The sequence below is a fragment of the Falco punctatus genome (assembly GCF_963210335.1).
Source record: "Falco punctatus genome assembly, chromosome: 5".
NCBI classification, from domain to species: domain Eukaryota; kingdom Metazoa; phylum Chordata; class Aves; order Falconiformes; family Falconidae; genus Falco; species Falco punctatus.
This window is the reverse complement of record NC_137584.1, coordinates 35,176,196-35,197,645: the sequence shown is the minus strand read 5'-3', so window position 1 is coordinate 35,197,645 and position 21,450 is coordinate 35,176,196. Positions and strand designations below refer to the sequence as shown.

Sequence of the window (21,450 nt, the reverse complement as noted above, 5' to 3'; positions counted from 1 at the left end):
TAAATGCGCCAAACACAAAGGAGGACAGAGACAGCTGGAAAGTGTTATTTTACTGAAAAATGCATGAATTAACTAAATGACATTCAACCTGGAAAAATAAAGTTAATAGAATACATATGAAAAAGAACCTATGCTTTAGATATTTTTCTGTAGGTGGGGAACAGAATCAAGGAAGCAAGAAGTAGTGGACGGGCAAGGTAGGCCAGGAGGGGTGGTAAAAACTTGCCATGCTGCAGGGTCTCAGAATACCCTATAGAAATACAGAGAATACCCACAGCCTGCACCACAGTCACGAGGGGGTCACTGGTCTCTGTTACAAACTCCTCCAGTTCTAGCTAAAGAAAGTTTATTCATTTCTTGGTGAAAAAAGATACATAGTATACAGTGGTCTTAGTAAGACAGCATAAGAAGCCCCTCCAGTCTCTGTATTCATCTGCTCAGGGAGTCAGTTAGTCAAAATATGGTGAGAGTGGTGGCACCAGATTTGCATTTGGGAAGCATATTGAAGGTAGGGCTGTAGTCCCCTTTTCCTCTGAATTTGTCTACTCTGGGAAATCAGATAGTACGTTCTTCCAAGGTTAATGTTGTTGAAATTGTGCTGTCTGGACCCTGAAGTAGAAATTTGGCTTCATGTTTCTCCCTGTACCCATTCCAGAGCATAGCTCCTACTAACTTACAAAATAGAACAATATTTTGATGTGTGGGACTTAATAAATTTACACCTACAGCCACAATCTTGTTGATAGAGTCAACATAATCTGAAGCCAACAGCAGTAGGGAAATGAAGTGAGCTCGGGTAACCCTTTGTAGTCTTATGTTTATTTTAGACTGATGAACAAGCTGTTGAAGAATGCGTGTGTCCATCCATTAAAGTGTGGAGATTGGGGCTATCTTCACAGCCATTCATTTTTGTTGGAAAAGGAACTATTCTGATTACTTCCTGAAATTCATTAGCCAATGAAGTTAAAAAGGTAGTTGTTTTGTTTGCTGGGGTTTTTTTAGTTTGTCATTGTCTCTGTTGTTTCATTGGTATGGCATCTCTTTCTATTCTTTCTGTCACAGTAAATTCATCTCCTTAGCCTAGCAAAGAATACAATATTGTTTTTATGTAATTAAGATACCGACTACAGGGCAAAACCGCACAGAACAATATCTAGTCATGTCAGCACAATAGAGTTGATTTTTAAATTAATCAAGGGCATGTATATCTCTCAAAGTTTATTAGGGTTAAGGCAGAAATACTTAACCCTCTTTTATTTTTTACAGATATGTGCATCATGTGTAGGTCTTTTTTTTTTTTTTTAAGATTTCTTTCCATACAAACGTAGTTTTAACTCAAGATTGAATTTCCACAAACAACGTAAAGAAAGTAATAATAACCCAGCTAGACACGTGTTTCTTCAAAACTTGGAAATCTTCTATTTCGTATGTCACAGTGCTTGACTGCACTGTAGATATATCAATGTGTTTGAAGTTCAACTCAATAGATACAGGTATTCATCTAACAACTGGCTAATTGAATTGGTGGTTAAATAACCCTAAGCACTGAAAAGCTTGATTGATTTCAGTCGTTATTGTTTGTGAAAACTAATAATTTAGCTGAAGGATATTAAGTCCTTACTGTGACACTTTGGGTTAAAGAGCTACCAATGATATAAAGCACTCTTTTCTTTTCTAGATCCTTGATTTGAGCCCAATCAGGGTTCCTCTATCACAAAACCCCCACAAATAAATCAGACGCATTTTGGCACAGTTTGTCGTCTCTGCTTAGCAAATGTATAAGACTAAACTGACACTGATCCTTAATCACCTTTAATCCATGGAGAGGGAATGATCCTACCAGGGCAGGAAAAAGGTCATTGGCAGGATCATGGGGAGAAACTAAGTTGGCAGTTAATTTTATAAGCCTGACCTGAGAATAAATGAAGGGCTTCCATTTTCAAGGTAATCTGTGTGTATAAAAGATTTTCATATAAAAAGTCAGGACATTTTAAGAAGGTATTTATGTTTTAAAAGCACAATAGACATGGTATTTGTCTATTAAAACTTTTGATTTCACTTTTGAGCTCTAAGGCCATATTGTTTATGATAATTATATAATTAACAATAGATTTTTTTCATTATTAAACTCTGGTGACCTGGTTATGAATTACAAGGGGGTATCATCAACTTGAAATGGAATAGAATGTATTAAAAATGCTTTGAGGTTCTGTAGCTGTCACCAGGTATGTTGACCATTTTCTGTAGATTTGTAACCAGTTTTTTCTTTTTTTGAGAAATGCCTTTTCTTTCCTAGTTGCTATGTGAAAAACCCACATGAAGGAATATTTACAGAGGCCATGATGCTGCAAAGATTCATGTTATATGCTTCACATTCTGTGCTTTAGATTATACCACTGACCCAGGCCAACTCATAATGTATCAGTCCAGCATATGCATACAGATTTGAAGGAATGGGATTAGACAAACAAAAATAAGAAAAAAACCTGCTGAAATTGGCTTTAGACTGTTAAACCAGATAAACGAATTGAATAAGCAAAAATTTGTTGGCACAGAGCTAAAGAGCTTTGATATGTTCCATTCCTAGAAATCCTAGGCTGATTCAAGACAAAATCTTTAGGAGCCTGTGTCCTAGATAGGAATCTAGAGATCAGAGGTACTGGGTTGTTGCCATGCAGGCAAAGGATGAGAAAAGAATAATCTTTATTCCTTTCTTCCAAAGTCTTTTCAGGAGAGGACTGCAGTTCATGTATCCTCAGTGGATAGAGATGGCTTCTTGAGTCAAATCTCTGTGAGTCAGGATTTAGGACTGAACTCCAGCCTTGATACTGCAAACCATCCAAGCCGAGTGCTGTCAGGTCATTGTGTGGGTCTCTGACCAGAGTTCTGAAGCACCCACATTCAAGTCCATGAGAACTCCGTTCTTATTTCAGGATATGAATATCCAGGTTACTAAAGGAACCTGTACATTTGTTGTTCATCTCATTTACACATCTCATCATACCTATGCTGTGGGGTTCTTCAGACACTGAACGTTTTTGTGATTTATCACTGGTTAAGTTCCACCTTCAGCAAGCAGATTGGCTTGCTTTCAGTAGAAAACTTATCAACTTGCCGTAAAGCTCATGCAAACGCTGATTTCTTTTTTTTTTCATTCATTGTATTTCAATGCAAACACTCACCATTTTATGACAAGGTCAGATTATTTCAGTTGAACTGAGTTATCGGTTAGGGATTGATGGAACACATACCTCTTTCAAACTACAAGACAGTTCTAATCCTTCAAACACTTAACATTATCACTTTAAGCATTCCTGTTGAAAGCAGAGGCAGCAGATCTTATGCAGAAGTGTGCGTGTGTGCGCGCAATATTGTGTCCTCCAAGCCTTTTGTGTTGGTTTCGCTGAGTCAGTTTAGAGAAACATCTGAAATTCAGCAAATACAGTTTTCTCATAGGGACACATCTTGACTTCCAGTGCTTACAGGCTTGCCCTTAACTCTGTTTTTGATGTGTTTTTCATTGGATAGCTTTTAAGATTTTACTATTTGCTCACTGTAAAATGCAGCATTCAAGGTAGTAGTGAGCAGTTCTAGAGGGACATGATCAGTCTGGCTCCGTAAATTCCATTATTGTTAAAGAAATACATTTTTCAAGGACTAATTAATAGTCATTATGTTTACATAATGCTTTTCACTTCAAGTATTTTTGAGACAGTCTACAAAAACCACTCCATTGACATAGCAGCCTGAAGTATGTTTATAAAATGCGGAAACTGAGACATACAGATTTTGTAATTTGCACAGGGTCTCAGAGGACTTCAGTGATAGTTCAGAAAAATTCCAGGCCTCCTGACCTTTCATCCCACATTCAGGCTTATCTTTCACATGTAACGATTTTTCAGAATACTAATTTCAAACTTCTTTTGTCTTTACTAAACCCCAGATGTTACTCTCTCCAGTGAGTAGTGAGACACAGTGGTGAATGCCAAACAGATTGAAGCTACATTTTCACCCCAACTTCAGCATGTACACCAGGGTCACAACTCCGATACAACTTCCACACAGCCCATTATGGGAATTTCCTGTGTTTGCATTTTGAGCCAGGGTCCTGCAGACTCCTGGATGTGCTTTATTTTGTGCAGTGACTAATTCTGCAGATTGCGATGAGACAGCTTCATCACTCAGGAAGTTCAGCACATGGGCTCTAGTTTGATTTTTATATTGTACTTGAAATCATGACAGTCAAAACCAATAAATATTTGTTCCAGGACTCTTGGTAATGATTCTGGGAATCTTTAGAGATTTTCTGCTAAAGCAAGCATTAGCACAGGTTGGAAGTCTTTCCAGAGACTGTAACCCCAGAGAACAAGCACTGACAAAGTGATCTCACAAGACGACGTTCCTATGCATAGCCTAGTAAAGATTTCAGAGGCCATTCATTTTGTATGCCTCAGCTTCTGGTTGTGCCCAGTTCACAGCCTGGTTTTCAGAGCTGCTGAAATGCTCATAGTAACAGTCCCTGGGAGCCTTTTGAGATGGCTTTCCAATTACACGCAAAAAGGCAGTGAATTCTTCTGAGTTATTTCCTTTGAAAAAGCAGCTTGGTATTCATGAAATAAGGAAACAGAACCAGTTTTTTTTGAAAAGGAAAGAACTAAATATTCAAAAAATGCCAAGGTTAGCAGAGTATAGCATTAGGAAATAGCAGAGAGATTTCTCCCTGAACTTGTGACTTAGCTTTTGAGAAAAATAGCTTTTCTGAAGAAGCCCAGTTTGACATTCCGCAGCAAGCAAGAGAGAAGGTTACTGTTCCTGCTCTATAATGGTATCTCTTTCAATACAGCTTTCCATAGACATTAAACATCTTACAGTGTAATGTGGATTAGAGGGAAGCAGTAGATTTAGGATATTTTGTCCTTAATAAAGATTTCGACAGTGTTTCCCATTATATGTTCTTATAACAAATTTGGGGAAATATGACATACCTGAAACAAGTACCAGACAGATGTATGACTGTTTGGAAAATGGGATTCAGGAGGATTTTTGCAACTGGAAAGATGTAGCCAGTGGGGTTTTGTAACAGTCTTATCTTCATTCCTTTAGTATTCAGTAGTTGTGGCAGGGATATGACTGACAGAATACAGTGTGTGTTTGCTGAGTTTACGGATAGTGCCATGCTAAAATATACTGCAGATACACTGGAGAGGAACAGGAGCAGAATGACCTTCGCAAGCTAAGAGAAGGGGCTGGGGGGCTGGGAGAGGAGAATGCTGTCATTCCTTAAAAGAGCCGAGTTGTTCTGTACATAAGTTAAGCGCAAGGGATGGTAAATTCACTCAGTAGTTAAGCAATAGTTCTGCAGGACAAAATCCTGGGAATATCGTGGGTCACAAGCTGATGTGGGTTAATATGTCATGTTGTAAAGTAAGACATGATTTTTGTATGTATGAAGAGGTACATGGGCTGAAGCGGCTCTACTGTTGAAGAGAGAGACACTCTCTAGCATGAGCTGAAACAGTGTCAGTAAAATTCAAGGGAGAGATGAGCTGCTGGGCATATCCAGAGGAAACCAAGCAAGAATGATAGCAGACCTAGAGAATATTACATGAAAGGAGAGATTGTGGGAGTGTAAGTTATCTTGCCTTTGTAGATATTTGCCCTAAGATTGATTGTATTAACTGTATTAACAATTAGAGGAGCTCAGGGCAACATGCATATATGTCAGTGCAGCAAATAGGTATACTTATCAGTTTCCTGTGGCAGTAAGCTTCATAGTTAATTGCATGTGACAGTAAAAAAGTACTTCCTTTTATTGGTTTGGATTTTGTTGTATTGTGCTGTAAGAGAGGGAAAAACAGTGTATTGTGAAGTATCATGAACATGATGGCAAGAACGCATCTTTCATTGTGCTGCTTTGATTGTTTTCACCACCATTCTCAGTTTTGCAGTGCCCTACAGAGGTTGTGCCTGTCAGCATACACAGTTTTTCAGGTGTGGTCATGCTGTGTGATTTCTATAATGGTACTGCAGAATTCTTTGTCATCCTCCTCCTACTGTTTATGAAACATAATATATGATTTGATTGGAATTTTGAGTAAATGTGCACAGTGAACGACTGTCATCTTAAGGGTGTCCAGTTTCTGATTCCATTCTTTGCATTAATTTAGAAGCTAGTAATGGAAAATAATGTTATGATTTTTTCCTGCGTGTATGTTGGTTACCATTTCCTCAATTCAGATTTCATTTGCTAGTGCGTTGATTTTTTCTCTCTCCTCTTTAGGTCTGTCCCACACTTCTCACTTCCTGGTCCTCACAAACTGACTAGCATTGTGTCCTGTGCAAATGCTATCCATAATCTACTTATCCATTGACCAGATCATTAAGAAATAAGTTACCCATTATTTTAATATGAAGCTGGACTAGAATCTTAGGTCAGGTTTCATCTCATCTCAGTTTAGGCATTTAATTCAAGTTAAGCTCTAAAGGCTTTATGACTGAAAAGAGAGTCATCTTGAGAAGTGATTTAACCCACCCCAGAAATTATCAAATCACCAGGTATGTTCAATAATTATTTAAAGATTTCAGTAATAATCATGACTTTTTTTTGTATTTGTGATCAATCTAGAACCTATTCCTTGTTGTGATGAAAACCAGCTAATCTAATCTACTCCTAATCTTTTTCCTTTGCTTTCAAACTATTTTTTAACACATTACAACCTTTCATTTTACAGCTGTTTCATTTCAACCAAAGTTTATTGTGTGAAATGTAAAAGAGAGCTTTTAGAAGACCAGTAATTTTTGTCATCTGGTTGTGTTTATTGAAGTGTTCAAGAAATAATAGATAAGTAAAATGCTATTTTCCCTTGTAAAATCGGTAGTGGTTAGACAGTATTTTCTAATCCCCAAGCCACAGGACAGGGTGACTTCTAAGTAGCAGAATTGTTATCAACTCAGCAATTCTGTATTTAAAGTTCTTTAAAACTCTTAAATGTACCTTCTAACCTTGATATATTCTATGTTCTCCACTGTTGCTATTTGTTGATACCTCACTACTCAAAGAGAAATTGTTATTGCCAGAAAAACAATATAGAGAGCAGAAGCCCCCTGAATGTATTGCACAAGAAAGTTGAATGCAAAAAAAAAGAATGCAAAGTAATTTAGCTTCCAAACAGTGTCATTATCCTCTTTAGCTGCTCCCATAGCCTGTACAAATTCTGTTGTAGCCCTCTTGTTTCTGATATACCTGAGGAATATTTTATTGTTTATTTTTAAATCTTTCAGTGTTTGTTCTTGGAAACCTACTTTTGCTCTTTGCAATTTCCTCTTACTTAACGCTTGCTGAAGTTTAAGTTCCTGTTTATTGGTTTCCCTAGGATCATGTTTCCAAAATTTGAAGGATTTCTGTTTGGTTGAAATAGACTCTTGAACCTTGCCATTCATCCGGTTTAGCTTAATCCTGCCTTCCTGGTTCCCTTCCTTGCACAGTACACAAGCCTTCAGAGACAGTTCCTTTTCCATTGCCTTTGCTGTCTTACAGTTTTACTTTTAGGGTATTTATGATTAATCTAAGTTTACTAAATGTGTGAATTCCACTTCATTTCTTTTTTTACTGCAAAAAACACACAAGCAACTCAGAAATATGAGCAAAACCCATCAAAAACAAGAGGTAGGACAGAGAAACCTGTAAGACGGAGAAGGGGAGCAGGGGAGTACTTACTGTTCCCACTTTTGCTGTATGACTGAGCTGGAGGTGCAGAACTGCCTTCAGAATCCTAGTAACATTGAATTGAACCGGTATGTGTCAGGTTCTGCACTGATGGCCACCAGTATTTTCATCCCTGCCTACCATCCACTGCTGATGCTGCAAAGTAATGGTAAAAGTTCTGACTGTGGGTAGGCTAGCCACTGTTTCCTACTAACAAGACTCTTATTCTGGACTGGAAAACAGAAGACCTGGCGTACTAAAATCCTCATATAATGGGTTGGGTAGAAGTCCTGTTGCCACATTGTGCCAAATCCAGGCTCTTGCACTTACTGCTTTGTGAAATCTTGTAAATCCACAGTAAGCCACATCCATTACCTGAAGGACCAGTACCTAGGATAGCAAGGTCTGCTCTCCGTGTTCTGCCTTTCATTCTGACACAGAGCAGTGCTTTTGATGGACAGACAACTTCATTTATACATAGGAGTTTTGAGCATTAAGGTTGTATTTGTCACATTAGAAACAGGAATCAATCTGAAATTGATTCAATACCTATGGAATTCCTCATTGTCTTTCATGCCTGTCATTTAAAGTTTTGCTAGATAATTTTTGAAGGTGCATTCTAAGATGTGTATCCTAAAAACAAAGGTGTATAATGCATCAGCATTTGGAGCTGAATTGAGAAAAAGGCAGCCAATGTCAGGTTATCAACTTAACCATACTGTAGATGGACAGACTTTTGCCAGCTGCGCCACAGGATTAGATGACTGAGTTGCTAGACACAAAACTGTGTGGAGGCTCCTTTGCCCACTAGAACAGGACGAGATGAGCACATTTGCTGGATTGTCTATATGATATCACATCAGCAACCCTTTCATCTTGTCTAGGAAAGGAAGAACTTCCACTAGCTGCGTTCAACATTTAATTAGAAAAGACAGAGCTCTGCAGGCATATAAATGAATTGCATGTTCTTTGGCTGGCTCAGAAGTAGATAATACTTTCTAGGATATTTTTTTTTCTCACTTGAGAGTACTGGCTTTGTCTTTTAACATTTGATCTCCGGAGCCATCACTCATCGGTCCAGTGGTGTTCTGTTTCCGTAGAGCACTGCTGGAATTCAGCCAACTCCATGTTTTGGTCACCACCGAAAACCTGTGTGATTGCCATTTCCTCCCCTATCACACATTGTAAGAATGTATTACTCCTGTCTCAGAGAAGTATCAGATTCAACACTGTCATTAACTATTTGTGCACAAAACGTCATTGGTTCAGATTTACAAAATAGTCAGTGTCTTTTAATTTTCTCCTGTTTTTCAGGAGAGGGTTTAGTATTTAAGAATACTTTCGGTCATTCTAGGACCTGGTAATTGTAATGCTTTAAAGTAATTCAGCCATTCAGGGTCTTCACTGGTTTTGCAAACTGGTGAGAAAGGAGAAAAATATTGCTTTTCATTCCCACATATAGATTATGAATGTCTCTGTAATCCAACAAGCACAGAGGCTTCAGATTGTGTTGACAGGAGAAGCCTGGCCATCTTAATAGCACAGTAAGTTGAATGGGCAGGAAAAAGGGGTAAAAGAGGTGCTGATTCTTTGCATAGTCAGATCTGCACATTTGTTCAGTACAGCACTGATGTCAGAAATGGATAGCCCTTATTAAAACTGGGCAAGTCTGAACAACCTCTGAAGGACCTCTCACTATCTGCAGACATACTGCAACATTGATGGCCATGTAGCGACTCTTGATTCTGCAGTTGAATACATCAGGTTTATTCTAGTAGCAAAACTCATAATCTAATAGGTATGTGCTTGTTCAAAGCCAGGTTTTGGACTGTGCACTAAAATTTCTTGCCAAGCTTCTGCAGGTTCTGTTGTAACAGAAGCCAGGCTAGGTAGACACAGTGTCATCTTGCTGCATCAAAATGTTTAAATTTATGAATATTTTAGGCATCCAGGCAAACTGACCCACTTTTCAGAAATGCTTAGTTCCCACTGCTGTCTGACTTACATGGGACCTGCCAGAACTCAACACCTCATAAAATTAGACTGCTTTTCATTAGGTGTCCAAATGTTAGACTCAATCACTGATGTCTCTAAGACAGTACCTTGCAGACCAACTCACAATAAATTACACTGAGCCATTTTTAATACTTTGCATTCCAGAAAGGTAAGACTTAGACATTTGGTGTCCTGTCCAGCCCTGTCAGGGTAAGTACCATCAGTATTATGCAGGACTGCAGTTTTCAATGATACTTTTATTTGCCATTATTTTTATTATTTATGCTGAATATTTGGATGACTTGCATATTAAAATGACAGCAATTTAATAATCTATTGATTGGTAATGCCTTTTAATGTATGCATTGTATTTAAAAGTCCCCTCTTGCAAACACTTCATGGTTGATTTATTATGCTTACCTTTACCTTTCTAAAAGTATGTAGTGAAAGCTAGTCATCAAAGTTCCTTCTCTGCTCAGGAGAGAGAGAGTCATCACCGTGGGCTGATTCAGAAGTCTGTAAGATAGATGGATAGAGTTACATTCCAAAGGTGACCTTCCCTTTCCATTAATTATGGAATTAATTAAGGGGGGGGGTGACTGAATTTAGTCTATATGCCTTTTTAATGATTCATTTAGGTCAAAGAAATGCTGCCCTTTCTGTCACTGGGATTCTTTTCAGTGGGATAGTTGGGATGATAACTCCTTGAGTTGCCTTACTTCTTTGCAGGGTTGGGCATGTATTGTTTTTCTAAAAGATTTGCTGTGTACTTATATTATTGCATGTTTCTTTTTCTGCAGCCAACATCTTGTATATGGCAAGTCAAGAAATGATGAAGGTTGTGGAGAGAGACAGTACAACCATAAAGCAAAATTTAAAGAAGGTAACTATTTAATCCTCAGAGTTTTCATGGGAAGCCCATATACATGAGGCAATGTTATATTTGTGCAAAACCAGAATTTCAGCAGGCTTGCTTTTGCTGTTACGTGAGTGTCATGCCGTTGACTTTGGAGAAGCCATGAAAGGCATCACTGGTCATTAAAATGTCATTGAACCACATCTTTGTAGACGTAGCATTCACCACTGTCAGATGTAGTATCCCATCTGGTATTTTTTCCTTGGTGGAGGAGAAACAGTCTGTGTTTGCTGAGCCTGAGGTGTCGTTCTCAGTGAGGCTGGTAGTTACCTGGGTTCTGATCAGACAGGCAGATGGTCAGCCAGGACGTGAGTGCAGGCTGATTGACCAGATCTTCCGACTTTGCTGCTGGTCCAGTCAAGCAGAACATGTACCATCTGTGCTGTGTGGTGTCAGTTAATATCATGGGATTCTGCAGGCTTGATTTTTCCGTGGTATCAAAACAATAGAGAGGAGTCAGCAAAATTATTATGACTCCACTGTTTCAGCCACTCAACTGTAGTGTAAGGGAAAGGCACAGCAAGTGTGTTCCTCGGACACTGGAGCTAGCGCTGTACAAGTAGATGAAGTAGTTTTTGCGACCTTTCTCCTGCACTGAACTTTCTTGTCTGTGCGGATTTATTGTTGAAAGAGATGCTGGTACAGTTTCAGTCTGGACCAATAGCATTCACCCAGTCAGTTCCCAGGCATGGTTCAGGGGTTGGCACAGGTCCGGAACTGTTCCTGACTGGAGTTTTGATGTGGTCACTCTGTTTTGGAGGCCAAGAGAATTTAATAGTGTGGCCATTGTCAGGCCATCCCACATGGCTTATGAGCCAGAAAACTGTCACATTTAATAAGCTACTATTGGTGTAGCCTCTGTGAGTAGATAAACAGTACAACATATCATTTCACTGTGTCTCCTTTCTTCTCTCTATTTTTTTGTATCATCCTTGTCTTTTTGCTGGAAGAATGATTCCAGCACTTAGCACTGGCAGAGATGTTCCTTGGAGAATGAAATTTTCTGGGACAGAGGTCCTAGATCTCTGTAAGATTACTTTGTGCCTTGTAAATAGATATGGTACAAAGTTCACTTCATGAATCAGTCTTTCTTTTTTTGGCTGAAAATGGATCTGTTTTTTACTTATCCCATTTGCCTTCTCTGCACTTTGAAAGTTATGTTCAGATGTTTCAGTTCAGGTTTTTTTAAAGGAGCTGAAATAACACACAGGAACAAGAAACACTACAGGGCACTAGGCATTCCTGTTTTTTCACATTTTTATTGCAGGTCATTCAAAATTCTCCTGCACTTCTGGGGGAATCTCAGTGAAGAAACTGAAGGGCTGATCTTGTAGACTGAAAATATTCTCATTTCTCACTTTCCATGGGTTGATCCAAAGCCCAATAAACTGAAGGAAAATGGTTGATCTTACTGACAGAATGACCCCTCTGAGAGTCTGTGAGCTGTAGTGTCTGCCTGTTTCCCAAGGGTGACCCCAGCACAAGTAGTGCCCTCACCAAACAGGGTCCAGTCCCACAGTACTGGAGCAGGGCAGGGTAACAGAGTCTTTCAACTGTCCCAGACAAGGGAAAACAATAAACCAGGTCCAGCATCCCTCCAGAGAATCCAGTCAGGAGCAAAAAGAGACAGGGCCAGGGACAGAACTGGAGACAAGGCAACAATGTAGGTCCAAAGTCCATCCAGGAGGCACGGCCATGACGGAAGGCAGGTTACAAGGTAGGATCCATCCAGGTGACAAGCTATGTACAGCGTAGGTCCGATGTCAATCTAGGACACAGGGACAGAGGCAGGGCCAGAGACACATACTCCTACGACAGTACTTGAGAGGCAGAGACTAAAGGCGAAGGACAGAGATGTAGGCAGGGAGTATGGATCAGGGTCCCAGGCAAGGCTGATAAGGCCTGTTAGTGCCCTGAAACTGAGGGTAAGACGGCAGGTTACTGTGTTAGTCAGGGTAGAGAGGAGAAGAGTACAGGAGCGGGACTTCAGGTGCTTTTTGAAATCTTAATTGCAAGCACATGTGCTTGAAGTTAAGCATAAAAGCTTTGTTGGATGAGGACAATAGTGGTGACATTCAGCTACAGCTCCAGTGACTTCAAGTGGTTTACTCAGATGCTTCACATTACAAAAATACTTGTTTCTTGTACTGAATGAAGGCCTATAGCCAACAGTAAGAGTTTGCAGGTGTCCTAGTCTGCTTCATCTGTGCTTTTGTTGACTCTGTCAATGTAAGCATGCCCTCAGCAGGCAGGAGCTTTTTTAAACCTGTGTTAACTTTCTTTTATTGATTCTTCTATGTCCTCATACTTTTAAAGTGGCAAACATACTCAAGAAAACAAGAAGCTAAAGCAAGTTTATAAGCAGTTGGCAAACTGAAGAAAAAGCAGGTCTAAAAATGAAGCTAAATGCTTCTCTTTTTTCATCATCCTAGTAATTTCTGGGAACATAAGAATTAAGGAAAAAATTTTGAGTTGGCATTATGTTAAATTTGAAGTGTATTGACAATAAAAATGGGCTTAACTTATGAAGGTTGGAAGTTTATAAAAACAGGAACTATAGTCCAAGTTGCTATAGAACTGGCAAGCTGTCACTTCAAAAAATTTATACTGTTTAGTAGGCACTGTGATCGTATGCTAAAAGCCAATCTTAACACCTGACTTTGCCAACTGCTGTGGAATAGAAAAGTTATTTCTGGATCTTATTTGCATTCTGTGATCTGAAGAAGAAAGAAGAAGAGACACTAAATTATTCCGATCTTTCCATGCCCAGGTTTAACTATAATTATTACTAGTTAGGGACCAGGAGAAATTTTATCTCCAGGCCCCAGATTCTTAGTCTAACAATGCTAATTGCTCAGATTTATGTTGAAAGAATGGGAGCTGGAATATTGTTTGGATAACTGTGAGGTATTTCATTTATAATCTTCTTAAGGCAGAAGTCGCGCACGTTAAATAGCAGTGTAACTGTATGAGGAGGATGGAGACCTGTCTTCTAACAAAGTAATGTATGATAGGGCATTTAAAATATTGATTCTAAAGCTATTCATCTGGATCAAGCAGTACATGAATGTAGGCATCTTATTACAATGACACAGGCAGTTGTGATAAATCACAAAATCCAAACAAATAAGGTAGGGGATGCTGATAGAAGATTTACTCAGCTTTGACAGTTAATTATCATTAGCTGGTTGTGTCTAAGCCAGCTGAGCTACGTTCTTTCACTATAATAACACCAACTCCCTTTCCTAACAGAAACTGGAGGCAAAGATACTACTATACTAGAGGAAGTTTATTGTAATTCTTGCACAAAAGGAAGTGGATGTAATTCTGTATTCTTAAAAGATGGATCAGCACTGAGCATCATGGAGCTATTACAAATAGAATAAAAATTCAAAAAGGAAAGGGAAAATGGTTATGTTGTGCATTGACTAGCATGCCTGGGATGGACAATGATATTTCCATATAGAGGCTCTCTACAGCACTTAACTTTTTAAGTCTGCATCATGCCACATTCATTGCTTTACTTTAAGATTTAGCTTCATTGACTTTTCCTGTCAAGTGAGCTTATAAACCCATTGTAATCAAGAAGGTACTGCATTAAAGGGTAAAACTAGGTTCCTTATAGAGGAAATTTTGTTTTAAAAAAATCACCCCTCAGATTTTGTATTTGTTGAGATACATTTTGTTCATTACTCCCTGTGTAATACACAGTAGTTCTATTTTTAATTGTAGGATCTGCTCCAAAGCCCATCTAAATCAACAGAAGAGTTTCCACAGACTTCAGGAGGTCTTGAATCAGTTTGGCAGTGAATTTTCTGTAGTCATTCATAATTTCTTAAGACCATAAATCATCTCCTTCAACAACTGAAAATCATGATTCTTTTGGTTAGTATTTTAAACCCAAAAATGTTTATACATTGAATTTAGTTTTGCCAGTGGTCTGGTGTAGCAGATGCATCAATTGTGTAAGGAAAAAGACATGAAACATCTGAATTAGAGATACAAAGTGGAAAAAAAAATCTGTTGTCTGAGAAAAATAAATTTTAATCAAATAGGAAGAAGTATAAACTCGAGGTTTATGGACACATGAACCTTTTTTCACTTAGATTGAGGAAGTCTGTATTGTGGGTGTCTTATGGCCACCCCTATATAGATGGTTAAGTGGGGAAGAAATTCACTTTTGAAAAAATTAAATGAATGAAGTATATGTTTAACACTTCCTGCTTATTTCAATGGTGTATTTAGAATTAAAAATAATACAAGTTTATATCACACCAGTAATACCACAGAAAAGGTGTTCTCCAAGAGTATCAACTACACGGTGGTATGCAGAGTTTTAGAGTAAAAATGGCAAAAATGAAGGATTACCTTTCCACAGAAAAGTGCTAGGTTTTCCTTTGAAAAATTGCCTTTTCTAGAGAAAATTTTTAAGACTGAGCAACCAAGAATTATTTTGATCCCTGAAGCAGCTGTTTCGATGTTGCCTGCTGTTTTTGGTTGAGTCTCTGTAGACATCCACAGGGATTTAGTAATTATTCCCAGCGACAGGAGCATGATCTAAGATAAGTGGTTAAAAGAATACTACAAATACTTTGCCTGCCCACAGACCGAGTGAGTTGCTTGCCTACGTTTGTGAAAAAACTTCCAAACACTCTTTCTGAATAGGTGCAAAGTGCTCTCTCGAGCCAAGAACACCTCTTTTTTGGCTGGTCTCACATCCTTTTTGGCCTGCGCTCCCTGGAGTTACAGAGTTGAAGTTAGGGAAGTTGCACATGTGCTTGGCGATTTTGGTGCCTGTGTCATTTGACCACAAGGACAACCTTCTCTTTGAAGCACCCAGAACGCCTAATCAGCGATCAGCAGTTCCTCTCCTCAGTGGAAAAGGATCCCAGTGAGCATTCAAAAAGTTCAATGTACCACAATATACAAAGTGACTGAGCTCCTGTTACCATCGTTCATGCTGTGTGGTATTCTAATAAAGAAGTGATGACATGAATTCCTAGGATTTTTGCGATGGGTATGAGGTGTGTGCTACATGCAACGAGCAGACAGCAATATTTCCCCAGCTTTCTGAAGAATAGTTAAGAAGTTACTGTCTGACCTGTACTACTCCCTTACTGCTTACTTTCCCTCCCTTTGCCACAGAGCTCATTGCACAGCAGTGAACAAAATTTATGTCATTTGTGGCCAGATGCTGATCCTGCTGTTGCAAGAAAGATCTGACTGATTCACCTTAGATAAAGTCTCACTGAATGTAGAATCAGGCTTATATTCAGAAGGAAATACTGTTTGCAGTAAATATGGTTGAAAGAATCTGGCCTGGTAACAGTATTGCTTAAATAGTGGTTTCAGGTCTGTTTGTTTTTATTTTGGTATTTATACACCCTTGACTTCTGAACTACTCATGTTCCTGGCACATCTAAATATATACCCTCAAATCACTTTTAAGTCTTGAAAAGTTAACATAGATAATATAAATAAGTTAATCACCCTGGTTTGTTGATAAACCCTGTACATCCTTTTTAAAGCACATTTTTACTTTGCATTGAATTTGACCCTTCATTATCTCTGAGAAAGTGGAAATAGAAGTGGCCTCTCTTGATCGCTTGGATCTATATGCAGAGGAGCCAGCAGCATTGCTAACAAACGACAACAAAGTTAAAGAGGAACCCTATCCCCTTCCTCAATTTACCATATTTGCAGTTAACACTAACAAACGCATGAAAATGGGGAGCCTGCGTGTGCCTGTTTGGTAGAACACCATACCTTCCACTGGGGAGAGGAATAATGCATCTTAATTGCTCTGAAAGTAAATTCTGCCCTCTCTTCCCAGGCAGAGAAGCTGGTTTTGTTTATTATTTCTGTTGGTTTAACAAACCTGACCACATTCCTTACATTAAAACCACCACAAATACCTGAACTACCTATTACACCTTACTACAACCCCTGCAGGTTAGTATTTAAAAATAATGTTGTGTACAGCAGATTGTCAACTGCCTCTTCTCAAAACAGTCCAGCAGAAAAAGGTTGGGTTCACAGTGCCCTTGGGAAGTTGAGAAATTGCAGTTCTGGTAAAACAAGATGAGAAGCATGTTCCAAAGACCTTGCCATCAAACACGCTGATCTCAACCACAGCAGGATCACAAGGGGAGAGAGATGGTGCCTCGGAGAACCAGATCCCACAGCATTTAGGGCTTCCTAGGGCAATGCTAGCTCTTTGAATTCATCCCAGAAACAGATTTGTAAAGCCAAAGTATAACTGAAGCAAGTCCGGAAAAAAAAGTGTGTCCCAAACCAGTCTGTTCCCATGTCATTTATATTATTATTTTTGCAGGATAAGGTGGAGATGCTTCCATAATTCCAGAAAAGCTAAGTCATTTTCTATAAACCATGATTGAAATTGAAATTAATTCTGGGCTAATGCCTTTTAAACTAATTTTCATCCAAGAGTAAATGAAGCTGGTTACTGTTGAGAGATGTCACCCAGAGAGAAGCTGCTGTTTTAACTAGTGAATGCATGTGGGAGTAATACTGATAAGAAGTTAATGTATGAGAGACAAAGATTTCAGCAAGGTCACTGGTACAGTCTTGCTTGCCATTGCACTTGTGCCGCTAGAGATCAGTCCTTCACTCTTTGCCATAAGCTGGAGTAGTGCCTGCCCATGTAATAAGATCCTAAAGTTGTTATAACATGTACCAAATTCCAGTGAGATAAAGGAAAGTCAATTAATATTTTTTAACTTTTTTGATTTGTTTTTCAGTGTTGACCTATGGCAGCTACAGAAGAGGCATAAAAGAAATCTCTTTGTAATTTATACTTCTGTGAACTGTCATACATACTAAAACAAGTGCCAATGGAGTCAACTGCAGGAAATCTTTATTGTTTTCTTAGAAACTCTTTAAAATGTAAACATCCTGTTGATACAAATCTCAGATTCTTCTGATGTTTACTTAGCAGCTGCCATCATTGTGCAGTGTCTGAGTACACATACCATATTACAGGGTACTAGGCTGACAGAGCCCTATTCTGACTTGTGTTTTATTTTACAGAAGCTAAGGCTGAAAATACTTCTGAGCAATGTAATGGTAAAACAGCTTACACATTGCTGTTATTTTACAACCATTTGAAACTTAGAAAATGCATAACTATTTCAAACACAGTATTGAAATAGCCAGCCAAAGATAACCCACATCCCTTTCACTGTGCCCTCGCCATCAGATCCTGAAAGAGGAATGTATTTGTCACTCATAACAAGCAGGGTAGCATTAGGAATCATATATAAAGTTCTTGTTGTCTCCAGTGGTAGCTGCCATTTCCTTTCTGAGTCGGGAATACCTGGATTCAATCTCAGCATTCAATATTGCAAAAGAACAAAAAATAATACTCTTGCCCTCATGGCAGAAAGCTTAAAAAATGCAAATATTGAAAAGTTTAAGCCCAGAAGAAAAAAAGAATGTTCTATTTCTTGTTTTGTAAATCTGTTTATTTTTAAGCTTGTCTCATTATTTTGGGAGCCTGACTCACCATTTTTGAATGCTTAGGTTGGCATCAGTTTTCCATTGCTGGTACAGTGGTTGTGCTGACTCAGGATGTCTTTACAGCTATGCACAGTCCACAGGAAAATATGTACTTTACAGATCCATGCAAATCATATAGTGCATGCCAGTGTTCCCAACCATTAATGGAGTTCCCATGTGCCTCTGGTTGCACATGGTTCATTAACTATACCTGTCTGCTTGCTGCAATAGCAAAACTCCTGATCTTAAAATGAGGATGAGAACATTTGGGTCTTGGAAACTTTTGCTTAAATATGTCTAAAATTAACCTGTCTTAATATGTTAGGAAAATAGGTATCATCCTAACATCTCTATATTTTGTGTCTGTGTATGGCATAGGCAAAAAGCACAGACATTTTGTCATTCAAAGGAAGAAACTCAATGCCACAAATGACAGTCAAGTATCTGTCAGGTTTCATAGGCCTTGTACCACCATCTGGATCACTGAAAATTTCACCGTAATTGAAGTCCTGCTTTTAGATTTTATTGCATAAACCATTAATAGGGAAGCATTTTGAAAACAATTCTGAACAAACTGTTGGCAGTTTGTAATTAAGAAACATGTATCTTAAAGTTTTAGATTTACAGGCATATGCACAGAGACACACAGAATGCACACACCAACATCTGCACATGAAATAAGCGGATAAAATAGCTGCAAGCATCAAATAAGGTTCCCCATGTCTTCCTGTTATAAAATTAGTTCATTATAATGTACCCAAACATTAGTTGCATATATGACACAAGTGTCTATCCTTCCTTGACTGTTAATTTTTTATTTCAATCCAAAGGGTTCCACAATGTCTACAAATAAGGATCAGGGCAAAATGCATTGTTTTCTTATGGTAAGAATTCTTGTCCTGGAGAAGGAAGATATTCATTCCAGTGCTGAGGTAATACAGAGGGAGCTAGTGAGTGAGGGGTGAACAGAGAGGAGGAGGAGGCGGCAGGAAAAACCAAAGGCTCTGTTTGCTTGGCCAGAGGTAGGCTTCTGGTGCTGTATGAGGTGGTGGATTTGATCTACCCAAGCCAAGACTGGCACAAGACACACAAGCTGCCTGTAGCAGCAGTGGAGACCAAACAGGATACACTAGCATATCAGTCTTAAGTTGCATGGGATCATAGGGTGGAGAAGACCCTTAAGATCATCAAAGATCATCAAGTCCAACCATTAACCTAACACTACCAAGTGTTTATGTGTGGCACCTGGATCATGCTTTATGAGTTTACTTGTAGGAATCTACAGGTGCAGTAAGCATTAGAGGTGTGGATGACCCCATTAGAGTCAATAGAACTCTATTGAAGAAGTTAAGGTGGAATTTGGCACTTAAACACGGACATCTGATTTGATTTGGGGCACTGTGAGATATCCCCATCTGGCCTCCAGCTGTTTTGCCAGAAAGTTGTGGGTCTCCTATAAATTCTGCCTGTCATACCTGTCAGTCATGTGCAGGTGCCTCGGATATCCAGAGCATCTTAGATGGCAGTAGGTGCCTACACTTAGGCAACAGAGTTTTTAGTGGAGCCTGAAGTGCAGCTTCACCCACCTTACAGTAGACACCTGCTGTTTCAACTGAATAGCCTTCTAAGCACTGATGGCTTTATTGAGTTTATCTTTCCTGACTGTGTGCTGGGAATTTGGATGCCTGGTAAATATGTAAACACTGCAGTGCAGTTACCTGTATTTAGAAGGATTTATGCTGAACTGAAACCAACCCTGACACTAGGAATGACTGATAGTTTCAGAGATATTTGAGGAGTAGGGCTGGGAACAGAGGTTCTGCTGCTAAAAAAGAACTTTTTTAGACTGCTAAAAAAGCGGAGAATCGCTGGGGGGAAAAGCAACTAGGGTCGAAATTGAGACTCAGAATGGGATGGAGAAACCAGAAGACTAAAATCTAGACTTGGCAGAGCAAGAATGTGGGACAAGAATAAGAAGCAGAAGTAGTGGACATTGGAAATTACTAGGTAAGGAGAATAGAGCTGAAACAATGAGCCAAAGAGTGATAGAGTAGTCCTGAGACCAGAAGGAGACAAAGCAGAAGTCATACTTTGAAAGATGGGGAAAATGACTGGACAGCAAGGCCAGTAGCTGGTAAATATTCTGCCCTTTTCTGCTTGGAATGGAACCTACATTTCCAAGAATCTTATTGTTTCTGTTCTCAACAGGTGCCTTTAGCTACATTTGCCTTAAAAACAGGAGCAGCACAATAGAAGAGAATTCATGGAGATAAATAGCAAGTGGTGAGGCCCTGATGTTCCCAGTATAGGCATCTCAGAGGGTTATTACTTTAGCCAGCAGTTGTCTTACCCATGGACCAAATGTCCATTAGTGACTGGAGTTCACAAAGTGTGATCCTGAAGAGCATCTTTGCCTTAGTTTCAGTTGAAAGGAGTTCAAACACTCTGAGACTACTCCACAATGTGAACCAAAGCATGGTAAATCTGGACAAACATGACATTTGCTTCAAAAACACACAATAGATCCAAACTAAATCACCAGTTTCTTTACTGGACACCCCCAGTGCGACACCCAGCAGGAGGGTGTCCCATGTTTTGGCCAGAAGCTGACAGTGCTGCTTCTTTCAATTACACCATTACTTTTGAGGGACAGAGGCCTAAAGCAGTAGAATTGTAGGTGCTAACACTGTTGCCAATATATTTAGGTGTCACATGTGAAATACCTGGTTCTTGGTTTACCTCCTTGAAGTCTCACAGACTGTATACACAAGCTCTGCTAAAACCAGTTGATATGGCATTACCAAGCATTTCAAAGTTACAGAGCACCGATCCTAATTCAGACACCTTTTATGTATGCATAAAAGCATACATAATTTCTTTCATTAAAACATCGCTTTTCCTTTTTCCTCTTTCATTAACCAAAAGAGCTGTGCAATGAAGGAGACAGCAGGGTGTAGCACTGCTACCTTATTTGTGGCAGAAGCAGTGAAATGCCTGTCTAAAGAAACAGGGAACGATATGAAGTAAAAATGGATAGCTTCATGGTAGAGGCACCTCAACTTCGTATCCAAGAATGAACTTTGTGAAGTCATTAACATTTTTCATGGATGGTCACAGTTTGTCGTCACTTTTCTGAGTGACCTTGAAATCTGTTTTACAGACAGATAGACAGTGTTTCAGAGCACCGCAAATGAAGTCCAGGGTGCTATCCTTTGAGCATAGTCAATACTGTGTAATGCTATACACACTGGAAAACCAGCTGTAGGTGTTTCAGACTACACGACATACTTTCAGATTAATGTATGTAGTTCGACAT

At 39.1% G+C, this 21,450-nt stretch overlaps 1 protein-coding gene across 2 annotated transcripts in view; it reads left to right on the top strand.

Moving 5' to 3' along the window:
* Positions 1-21,450, top strand: part of LDAH (lipid droplet associated hydrolase) — a 123,953-nt gene that overhangs the window by 96,456 nt on the left and 6,047 nt on the right. For both annotated transcript variants that reach the window (XM_080390024.1, XM_080390023.1), the window contains exon 6: positions 10,501-10,583. In XM_080390024.1, the coding sequence (XP_080246150.1) occupies positions 10,501-10,583 (83 nt within the window). The remainder of the gene's footprint in view (positions 1-10,500; positions 10,584-21,450) is intronic.